Genomic DNA, 12153 nt, shown 5'->3' with positions numbered 1-12153 from the left:
GCTACATACTTATTGTGTTCATTTACATAGCTACATAATTGCATATTACTTTAGGATTGATGTTTTAAATATAGCTTCAATTGTTAATATACCAACATGAAAATTATTGAAAAGATCATGGATAGGAAACGTCGTTTCTGGAGTGCCGCTGTCATAGCGTCTACTCCGATAAAAACCTAGCAGCAGTATTAATAATCCTAAAGATGATGATTAGCTGGCTCAGGTGTGTTTGATTAGGGTTGGAGGAGCTAAACTCTGCACCCAGGACCGACATTGCCCTTCCATGTCATAGATTAAATATTAAAGTAAAACGGCCATAGATGGTGGCAAGTTACTGTCTTTATGAGTGAGTCATTCATTCAAACTTCTCGTTCAAATCAGGAATCTTTGATGAAACAACAGTTGTATAGATCGGAGGAGATCGACGCTCGTTGTGCCAGGGCATTGAAGGTTAATATGATGGATCGTCAGACAGGCACAACTGTATGGCAAGCCGTTTTAGCATTAAATACACCTTCCCGTACTAGTCATAAATCAGTTTTGACTAGTCATAATTCCAGTTCCAGATATCCCTTCTGCAATTTTGACTCGTCGTAATTGCAATTAAGATATCTACAATGTGATTGTGACTAGTCATAATATGCATTGAAGATATCTGCAATTTTAATTTGACTAGTCATAATATACATTACAGATATCTACAATGCTTTTATGACTAGTCATATTCTTCCATTGACTTCAGTTGGAAAATATTTTCAGATATCTACAAATGAGTTTTGACTAGTAGAAATTGTAAATAAACATATCTGTAAAAAATTTATTTCCGCTGGATTTCTAATTAGAGATATCTAAAATTATAATTTGCACTAGTGGCAATTCAATTAGAGATATCTCTAATTTAATCGTAACTAGTGCAAATTATAATTTTAGATATCTCTAACTGGGTTTTGTCTAGTCATAATCAAATTGGAGATATCATTAATTCATCGTTTTTAAAGATATCCAGAAATACATATGTAGATATCTTTAAGTAATTTATTACTAGTCAAATTACAGTTGTAGATATCTTGAACTGGATTTTTGACTGGGCAAAACTTAATTAGAGATATCTTGAATTGGAACTCATCCTAGTCAAAACTCATTTAAAGATATATTCAATTTAATTATAGATATCTCAGTCTGCTTTTTGACTAGGAGGATCTTTCTTTGGAGATATCTGCATTCAGCTTTGTGACTAGGAAGAATTTCAGTGTAGATATCTTGAATGAACATTCTGACTAGTCGAAATTATTTTATAGATATCTTAATTGTGTACTCAAACCACCCCTTTGCTAAGCCCCGCCTTTTCTAAACATTTTGTCTTCAGGAGCGCGCCAAAAAATCTCAGAACGGCAACGCCAACGGCCTGACCTGGTTTTCAGGTAATAAAATTACTGTAAAAGTAACTGTGTAAGTTATTAACACTGGAATAGTAACTGCTTTATTTGCAAATCACGGGATTGTTTTGCGTTGTCAATTAACCGTTTTCTAAGGTAAGTTGTCAGAGATGCCGTCGGAATCATCTTATTAGCCCCATAATAAATACGTTTATGTTTTCCATTTTGTCGAAATGTTTGATAAATTGTAATATCAAAGTGATATATCAGACAGAAGTTATCTGGTGTAGGCTATTTTTTAGATTTTAAACGTTTATCCATGTACATATGGTTGGATTTGCTCCATGTAACGTTAGTCATTAACGTTAACGTTAACTTACATGTCAGTGGAAATGTCTTTGGATTTCGTGTAGCACTAGGAGCGTTTTGACCAATGCTAATAAAATAGCTATCTTGTTTGGCTCCATGCATCGTCATGTTCGATGCTGGTAATGTACAATTTTCTGTTATCTTTAAATATAAAAATGTGGCATTGCTGCAAAAGTATGTGTTTTCCTGTTGCTTACTTTAATGTCATAAGCTGATCGGTCTGTGCAGACATGATTCAAGACAGAAGCGTATGAAAACAGAAAACAAATCTTGATATTTTAGGCATTATTGAATTCCTGGCCAAGATGCGTTTGAGAAAACGTGTATGTTTACCGTATGTTCTTTTTTTCTAAAAGTTTTAAGCCAGTTACAAATTCTAATAGTTCTTGATTCGAATTAAAAATGTTTTTTTAGAACAATGTGTATAAAGGACAAGATCCTTTTAACCAAACAGGAGTAATACAATTACTGAAAGGCTCGAGTACATGTCATTTGTAGTAAATAATATAATATGATTTAGGAACAAGAGGAATCAGTGAATTTTTAATCTGTATTTATGACATCTCACTCCAAGGAGACAAACCTGCAGTCATTTAATCCACTTTAAACCAGTATATATTTAGTAAAACAATTATTTGAATAATTTTAACACAGCTTCAGATTTTGACAATTCTGTACATGCTCATCCACACAAATCTATGTAATATTTAAGTTTAATTTTAATTTGGTTCATTATCACATTGTTTTCTGTCTTGCAATTTATTACGTATTTTTTTATTTTCTGTTAAAACATTTTTTAAAACTTTTTCTACCAAATGCAATGTTTCTCTCAGCCTACCATGTCATCAGATCAAGAGATGCCGCCAGCGATCTTTGACAGAATTTTTAACAGCATCTCAAGAGCCAGACAGCAGCTCTCAGCTAACACTAATAACAACCTCCTTACTTCAACTAGACGCCTTTTCCGGCGTCGGGTCCAAGGACTTCACAGTAAGTCGGGCTTTGCTATGGTAGCCATTTGCATAATTAACAGTGATTTAACAATGTTTAAGATATTATTTAACTGTGTATTTTTGTGTATGCCAGGACCACCGGGAAGGCAAGAAAATTCTGTCTGGCAAATACACCTTTTCCTCCTCTCTGGCCCAGATATTGAGATTTTACCATCTGCAACAGAGCTTGAACGGGTTGCGAACATGGGATTGGGTAAATAAATACTTGATACATAAGGATTTCAGATGTAACACAGTGTTATTTGAATTGTAATTCCAAAATAAATTTCAAAACCATTTTGTAACGGAGGTTGCTCAAAACATTAGCTTATCCTGTTTATTCATAAAAAGAAATTACTGTCATGACAGATCATAAAAACAAGTATTGAGAACTCTTATTTTTTTCTATAATTTAGCTTTTACACTCTAAGACTTAATGCACAGATCATTTGATTTGACACACAGTATCAGATTGTTTTGTTTCATCCATTGCTATGGTCATCATAGTCACTTGGATTTAGCCGCACATTTCAATGAGTTTATTAAAGCAAAAACTTTTTATTTTGTAGTTAGCATGAAAAACCTTAATACAACCTTAAAAAAGTGAGCAAAGATTGCTGGCATTATAATCATTGAAGCTGTTTATTACTTTAGGTCATTTTGAGGTATGCAAAATAGTACACTTTCAAAAACTCATAATCAATGGAGCTCTCTACACTGCAATGATTTTCTTATTATACTTTCTTATTGTATTTTCTTGGTGGGCATAAACGTATTTTAAATACAGGAAAATAATCCTTTTAAAAACAGGAAATGTTACTTATTGTTAACCAAACTTGGTAGTGATCTGTATATTAAACCTGATCTATTACATACAGTATATGATTAGCTGATGAGCTGTTGTTTATTTTATGTTGCTTATGTGTATTTTCAATTTTGTAGGTAGACCACTGCATGAAACAACAGGGAGAGGAATCCAACGATCAAAAATTCAATTAAATTGGACTCTGTCTGAATTAAACAATTTTGTCTGCCAATGCTACCCAACTGTGAATTTAAACTTAATAGGTTTTCATTTGGCAAGAGCAGGAAAAGGACGGAAGATAGAAAAAGTGCATGCAAATAGTGTGAAAGACCTAAAAAAAGCAATTGGAAAGAGCAGGCTCTATATAGTTCCAAGAGCTGAAGTTTCACAGGTATGACTATCACTACATGTTAAACAAAGTCCAAGGGCCAGATTTACTTTTGCTCCAGCACAACCCTCCTTTGTCATAACCAAACTTTATGATGTGATTCACAAATGTTCGTCAATGTACTAGTATTTCTCAGAACTTTACACTTCCATCAGTGCATTGTGTTCTCATGCTAATTTGTTCTGTTTAGTAAATCTGGCCCTAAATGTTTAAATGAACGAGAGATATCTTTAAGACATGTTCAATTGAATTGGCCTTTAATTTAACTTTAATACAAATGATATGTTTCTGCACAGTGCACATTAAGGCCCGGTTTCACAGACAGGGCTTAGCTTAAGCCAATAGGCCTTAGTTAAAATGATGTGCAAGAAAATGTTACATGTGTGCATATTGTGACAGAACAATGGAGCTGACATATTTTAACATCTGTCAGAGCAAGATATTTTCAGTTGAGACAGTTCAAACATGCATTTTAGTCTGGGACTAGCCTTAAGCCTTGTCTGTGAAACCAGGGGTTAATGTTAGGTGACGTTTCGAGTAACTTCTTTACTGTGCAGTAACTCTTAAAAAATTCGTTGTCATTGTATTTTTTTTGTCTTCTCTTAGGTAATGACACCATCCACAGCCATTCCCCAGAACTCACAACAATCATCCAGCACTACAGCACTTGATGAAACCTCCTTCAGTGCGGAGACTACAGAATCTGTAAATCTGTGTGTGAGTGAAGTTATTTAATGTAATTTTATGTAAATCACCCACAGAACTGTATAATCCATCAGTGCATTTATGGGATTCTGTTTTTATGCTAATTTGTCCTGTTTAGTAAATCTGGCCCTAGATGTACAAATGAACGAGCCATTTCTTTAAGACATGTTCAGTTGAAATGGCCTTTATGCACAGTGCACATTTAATGTTAGGTGACAGTTCAAGTAACTTCTTTACTGTGCAGTGGCTCTAACAAATTCTTTGTCATTATATTTTTTTGTCTTCTCTTAGGTAATGACACCATCCACAGCCATTCCCCAGAACTCACAACAATCATCCAGCACTACAGCACTTGATGAAACCTCCTTCAGTGCTGAGACTACAGAATCTGTAAATCTGTGTGTGAGTGAAGTTATTTTTGATGTTGTCAATGGTTGTAAATATGACTGATTTGTGACTCATAGTTGTACTTTATTTCCTTCAGGAGTGGCGAGCTGTACGTTCCCAGCAAGATGAAGAATATAATGCTTCTTTGTTGGCAGATATAGAAAAGGTAATTTTTGACTATTCGCAGTTTGCTTGCCAAGGTTCAATTTTGTTTAAAACAAAAATGTGTATTACATATATGGTATTGCAGGACAGAAGGAGGCGCTGCTATGAGGTTCTGGAAGAAAAGCGCAAAAAGGTTAGTGCTGCCACTAAATATTTTATTGTTTAATTTTCTTTATATATACTGTATATATACATATACATATTTTTTTTAGGCCATTGAGGAAAGACGCCAGCGAATGGCAGCCCGTGTTGAACCTCTAGATGGAGAATATCTGAAAGCCAAATATCCAAATGGAGATGTGAATAAGAGGAAGTTCATCATGTCTGATCCAATTCAAGTAAGACGTTCATTGTGAAGAAGGATTAAGGTTTTTTTTCATAGATGTTTTATTTAGTTATTTTTCCTCATTTCTGGATTTCTTTATTTTATTAATATTTGCCATCATGGGCTCTTTGTTTTTAGGTCTTGTTTGATTTTATTGGAAAAGATGAAATGGCCAGTGAGGTGTTCAGAATCCAGGAAGCTACTTCTTCAAATGCTATAGAGAGCACTTCTACTGGGTCAATTTCAGATCATGGAATCAAACCGTTCTGTACATTGTATGTCCTTTGGACATCACCTTTTGATAATCTGGTAAGTTACTACCACAGTATGACTTGAGCAAGTTTTTTTTTTCATAATGATTTTAATTTGGCCATATGCATTACCTTTTATTGATAAATTAACATCATTTTTGTCCTGATTGTCCCTGTTAAATTTGATCTTAAGGCTTGTTAAGAATCCCTGCGTCCCAGTTTGACTAATTATTCCATGCCCTAAAAGTATGTGCTCTTTTTGTGAAGAAAAAGTACATACTTTTGAGTGTGCGAGACAAGAGTAGGCAAGCTTTGGGACATACTTTCCAGTCATAAAACTGTGTCTTTAACGGACACCATAAACTGGCCTGTCAATCATCTTTTCACAGTTAATATCCTCCACATTTAATTTAATTTAATTTGCTACTAGCCTGAGAGAAATAAGTAGTATGTTGATCTGCAAATTATGGGTCTTGCATGTAAAGACATTTACATTTATGCATTTAGCAGACGCTTTTATCCAAAGCGACTTACATTGCATTCAAGGTACACATTTTACATTTTGTCAGTTCTTGCTTTCCCTGGGAATCGAACCCATGAGCGTTGCTAGCGCCAACGCTCTACTGTTTGAGTACAGGAAAGCCTGTAAAGACTCTAAAGTCTAAAGACTCTTCTAGAATTCATGCATAATGATGCATTTAAAACTTGATGACATAATGGATATTTTTAAAAGTTCACATTGTTAGTTAAGTTGAAATATAACATGGATAACATTAAATAAACATTTTTATCAGTTGAAATTTGTATTATTAGTGACTACAAACCCCCTCTCCATCGGTCTTGCATGTTTGAAACCTCGCTATGTGTCCATCCACCTATTTTTATGTGCATTTTGCATGAAAACATGCACATAAACTAAGATGGAAACATTTACCAAATAAAATCCAGTACACGACAGATTATAACTCATCATGCCCGAATGTATAGAGTCAGTACAGGTGTGTTCAGTCTGTGATTACAGTCTACATTAATGTCTGTGTGTAAGTGTTTGGAATCTTTTCCAGTGTAAGTATATAGTCTTCAAATTTGTTGAGTTCCTTCTTAGAATGATTCAGCTAGTCATAAAGTGTGCTTCAAGCTTAACTCAGAATAGAGCATACTCAGCATAGAGTAAAAGGTTAATTCTTGGGATTTAAGAATCAGATTGTCTAAATGAGAATTTATTAAATTTGAGAAATCAACAATTTTAACACAACACTACTTATTAAATCACAGTTTTGTCATTATAGTTCTGTGTTCTTTTCGTTTCAGGAAAAAGACTGTGACCCTGTAAATGTTGCCCAGCCTCCAGTGGATTCGCCCTTTGTTCAGTCTTCAGTGGCTCTATCCCCAGTGGCTCTATCCCCAGTCCAGACTCCAGTGGCTCTATCCCCAGTCCAGACTCCAGTGGCTCTATCCCCAGTCCAGTCTCCAGTGGCTCTATCCCCAGTCCAGACTCCAGTGGCTCTATCCCCAGTCCAGTCTCCAGTGGCTCTATCCCCAGTCCAGACTCCAGTGGCTCTATCCCCAGTCCAGTCTCCAGTGGCTCTATCCCCAGTCCAGTCTCCAGTGGCTCTATCCCCAGTCCAGTCTCCAGTGGCTCTATCCCCAGTCCAGACTCCAGTGGCTCTATCCCCAGTCCAGTCTCCAGTGGCTCTATCCCCAGTCCAGTCTCCAGTGGCTCTATCCCCAGTCCAGTCTCCAGTGGCTCTATCCCCAGTCCAGTCTCCAGTGGCTCTATCCCCAGTCCAGTCTTCAGTCGCTCTATCCCGAGTCCAGTCTCCAGTTGCTCTGCCCTCTGTACAGCCTTCTGTGGCTTTGTTCACAGCCCAGACTCCATTCATTCATTTTAATTTTGAAGACCAACCTACAGAGCCAATTGTCATTGATATTGATGAAGAGACACCACTTAGTTCTCCATCTCCCCAGCAATCAGACATTGTAGATCTATCCCTAATAGATCAAGGGAGGTCTGTGGCCCTAGATGAGTATGTTCCTATATATCCTTATTTACTTACAGTTAAAAAAAATACTTTTTATGCATTCGCAAATTAACATAAACACACACACACAAAGCCACCAACTCTTCATTTAAAAATAATGGGACGAGGTTGCTTTGTGACTGGAAGTCCCTGTGAGCGGGGCTTTATGCAACTAGCAATATTCTAAAATATACCATAATGTTCAGCATTTGACTAAAAACAATCCAATCTTTGTCTCTTGCAGGGTTGACCTACAGACCATTCTAAAAAAACTGCAAAGCAAAATTGATGGAAACATTTGCCCAACAGCAAACCAAATAAATGTGTTCAGAGAAAACATACTACAGTGCAGCCTGCAAGCTGTCAAGCGGCGACGATTCAACCCACAAGCAAAATTAGATGTAGTGTTTGTTGATGCTGAGGAAAATGGGGAAGGGGCAATAGATGAAGGCGGCCCTACTAGAGAATACTTGCGGTTGTTGATGCGGGCCATCCATCAATCAAATGTCTTTCAGGGCCATGAGAAAGACCGGAGTTTGGCTCTAGACACACAAGGTCAGTACTCCTGTTAAAACAGAAAGCTTTTGTGTCAGGTTATGTTGTAATGCTATTCAGCTATTCGGTATCCATGGAAAAAATTGCTATTTTTTTTCTCCCACCACTACTGGTCAGATTATGCTTTTTGGATTCCACCTTAACAGTCGAATAGTCTTTTTGATCTTTTGTGTTTGTATTTTTTTAAGGGTTCATAAACTGACAAATCAAATTTCCTAAGTTTCACATTGTACTATTAAAACATTCTGCTTGTTTTAGAAATAATATCTAACTTGGTAGTCCAGTAAAAGGTTTTATTGAATCCAGACTCGTAAACTGTTATAATGACAGTGCTACACTGTACTATATGTCTCATGCTATTTACACCTTGTTTGCGCTATTAGTTATGATAAAAGGATTTTGTGAGAACGCAGAAATCATGTTGCAATGATGAGATCACTGCATTCACTTGGATCAATGCTCAGTGCTCTTTCCTGCAACCTTTCAGGTGATGAGGGTAGATCTAAATATAATCCTATAATCTACACCTCACACTTTGTTAATCTATACAGCTGTTATAATAAAAATGTGTAAAGTATTCAAGTTACATATGTGTATATATAACTGTTTCATATGCAAAGATGTTTTTGTGGAAGCTGCCACAAAATAAAAAAGGTAACTGACTTTTTATCTAACAATTCTGACTTTTTCCTCACAATTGTGCAATATTTTTTCTCAGAATTATGGGATATAAACTTGCAATTGTGATTATAAAGCTTATAGAGTTGACTTATAAAGTTTATCTCTCACAGTCATGACTTTATAGTACACCATTTTGATTATATAACTTTGTTAGTTTGTTAGCAGTTGTTAGTTCATATTATGCAATTCTAAGAAAAAATAATTTGGACAAAGATGAGACCTACAAAGAGTCAAAAAGATGAATCTGTTTAAAAAATTGTCTCAGTTTTCCTCAGTTACATTAGAAATGTAAGACTGTAGAATGTAAGGATGACAGTCCTGTTTTCACCTGCATTTAAAATTGTCCAATTATGAACAGATCTCCTGAATTCTAATAACAAAAATTAAGCCAGGGGTGACTGAGGTGTAAAATATGAACTTTTAAATTTATAATGGTTCTGTAGGAATTTCTGACATCAATATTTCTTCTGTTTTACGTTAGCTTTGGAGAATAGGTTGTATGCATCAGTGGGGAAGATGATTGCTATGTGTGTCGTCCATGGAGGAGTTGGCCCACATTTCTTCTCCGAAAGGCTTTTTCAGCAGATCTGTGGTATGCCAACATCCTCTGCCTCAGTGGATGAGGTTGGAGGTCATACATTGAGGGAGCAACTAATCAAGGTACGGAGATGTTTGAGAATTTAAATAATTGTTTAAAGGTGTTATATGATGCTATTATTAAAGATCATTATTTTGTGTATTTGGAAAATGTGTTGACATGCTTCAACGTTAAAAAAACACATTATTTTTCATATGCAGTGCATTATTTTAGCTCCTCTATGTGCATTGTGATTGACCAAACACCCACAAGTGTGTGTCAGAAATGTAATGCCCCTTACCCTAATTGTGAGCTACAGCTTTCAAAGTACATATATAAACAGTTAATGGGTACATGTTGCTCAGCTCTGCTTGAGCAGGCATCAGTGTCATACAGAACACAGGGCATCTAGAGCTGCTTTTCTATCATCAGGCCGAACGGTTCTCTTTGCTTAACAGTTTCATTCTGTGCCGATACAGATGGTTTTTCCTCACAATTGTAAAATAGCATTTTTCGCAACTGTTTTAGATACAGGAAGCAACAACTGTTCAGGAGGCAAATTGTGCCATTGCAGAAGCAGCAGACAGCTTAAGTATCATTGGTGCCTTGAGATATACATCACACCTGACAGAAAGGAACTCTCTTGTCCAGTCAGCTGCAGAGTTCTTTGTGAATGGGAGACTGCGAGCTGCCTTGGACCAGTAAGTGATTTAAAGGGTTAGTCTGCCCAAAATATTGAAATTCTGTTGTTAATTGTTCACCCGCATGGGTTTCCACACCCCAGGACTTAAGTTAACTTCCAGAACACAAATAAAGATACTACCATGCTAACATCTCCTGAGAGTTGTCATGATAGAACACCTTTTGTGTTGAAAACATACAGTATATGAAGGTCTTATGGGTAGACCGTCATAATTAATGACAGAATTGAAATTTTTTTGGGGTGAAGTAAAATTTTAAGCCTTTCCTTTTTGACAACATAACTATCATAAGCTTGAAACTTCCATTGACTGCTATATTTGTTATGCAGGTTTTCAGAAGGGTTGCAAACTCTCGGTTTGCTGGAAGAGATGCAGAAATATCCTGCACTTTTTTATGACATGTTCGTCAATGAGCAGAGGCCCCTTCAAGCAAAGGACCTCTGCAGTCTTTTTTATGTGAACTTTTCCCCACAAGGCAGCAACAGAAGGGCAAAGGAAAACCAGACCATATGCTACTGGAGGGACTGGTTGATCGATGTTGAAGGTATGACATGTTTTTATGTAATGTTAAAGGCATGCCATGTAAAAAAATTTTTTTTTCAAAATGTTTAAAATTTCTACAGTAAAATGGGTGAATACTTAAATCCATTTTCCAAATTGTGTTTGTGCCTTGTCCTGAATCACTACAATTACAGTAAATATTTATATTCAGACTGTTTCATTATGAGCAGGACACATGCAATTAAATTAATAGCTAGAATGCTAATGCTACTTTATGTAGCTCTTAATTCTCTTGTAATTTGTCATTTGTATTTGTTTTATGCTATTGGTCCTCTATAAACAAAGAGTACTTAATAAAAACAGTGACTTCGATTTGAAGAAAACAAGTGTTTGAAATGAAAAATTATCTTATTTGTGGTGAATCTAACCATTATGCAGAACAAATACTTAAGATTGTATTTTTTATTTTTTTTTGTAATCAGACAAAATATAGAAACCATGCAGCTAGATGTAGTCATAATTAGACAGACTGGATAATTGTGTTTAGATCAAAATATCGCTGTGAAATAACTGCATGTACCCCACATTTTATAATAGGTTAGTCTTTTGAGGTTTGTGATTTTCTGTACATATGTTTTGCAGAGGGAGAGACTGATGGAGTCACTCTTGAGATGATAATGGAGTTTGTCACTGGAGCCTCCACAGTGCCACCTCTGGGTTTCCCCCACCGCCCAGAAATAGAGTTCCTCCATCAAGACAGGAAAATCTTTCCAGAGGCCAATACTTGCCTCATTATACTGCGACTGCCGATACACACAGAATATGAAATGTTCAAGACCTACATGACAGAGGGAATCATACAGAGCCCATATTTTGGTGTTGCCTGAAATGGTTAAATCTAGAACTGCATCCATAATGGATGGGGTTTTGTTGCATTGTGGTGAGTTTGTATCTGTTGCTAAAAGGAGTTTTAGCCCAAATATGAAAATTGTCACTGTTCACTCACCCTCAGATGGTACCAATTAGTTAGTTGGTTATTAGTTTCTTTGTTTTTGCTATGAAAAGAAGAATGTTAATTTTTCCTTTTTTAAAGGAATAGTTCAGCAAAGAAAATAAAAGGTTGTCAATGATTTATGACTTACAGAAGTCTCATCCTTTAAAGGGTTAGTTAGTTAATTAGTATCCCTTTAACCTTTAATATTAGCCTACCTTTTTACACAAAGTAATTTTAGGTAGTTACAACTGAGTACAGCTTTTATAAATTTAAAGTTTCATTTAAGAAGCACCTTGAAGTCAAATATGTTTGAGATGGGCATCCATTGCAAAATAAAATGCATTGTTCTCTGCATTATGC

At 35.9% G+C, this 12153-nt stretch overlaps 1 protein-coding gene across 3 annotated transcripts; it reads left to right on the top strand.

Annotated features, from left to right (window-relative positions):
- Positions 1-490: 490 nt before the first annotated feature.
- Positions 491-12152, top strand: LOC130078001 (uncharacterized). 3 transcript variants are annotated; one of them, XM_056243448.1, is made up of 16 exons: positions 491-1421; positions 2579-2735; positions 2832-2951; positions 3680-3933; positions 4537-4647; positions 4927-5037; positions 5120-5188; positions 5273-5320; positions 5400-5525; positions 5651-5821; positions 7075-7790; positions 8029-8339; positions 9502-9680; positions 10126-10298; positions 10628-10842; positions 11442-12152. In XM_056243448.1, the coding sequence occupies exons 2-16, from the start codon at positions 2585-2587 to the stop codon at positions 11684-11686; spliced, it is 3000 nt and encodes a 999-aa protein (XP_056099423.1). In that variant the 5' UTR covers positions 491-1421; positions 2579-2584; the 3' UTR covers positions 11687-12152. The 3 variants fall into 3 exon arrangements, with proteins under 3 accessions (XP_056099423.1, XP_056099422.1, XP_056099424.1); XM_056243447.1 differs by lacking the exon at positions 491-1421 and having other exon boundaries at positions 1785-2735; XM_056243449.1 differs by lacking the exons at positions 491-1421; positions 4927-5037 and having other exon boundaries at positions 1785-2735.
- The last annotated feature ends 1 nt before the right edge of the window (position 12153 follows it).

The sequence above is a fragment of the Rhinichthys klamathensis genome, unplaced genomic scaffold, assembly GCF_029890125.1.
Source record: "Rhinichthys klamathensis goyatoka isolate OS25496 unplaced genomic scaffold, OSU_Roscu_1.1 h1tg000799l_1, whole genome shotgun sequence".
NCBI classification, from domain to species: Eukaryota; Metazoa; Chordata; class Actinopteri; order Cypriniformes; family Leuciscidae; genus Rhinichthys; species Rhinichthys klamathensis.
The sequence above is the reverse complement of the archived record's forward strand: the minus strand, read 5'-3'. Positions and strand labels throughout refer to the sequence as shown.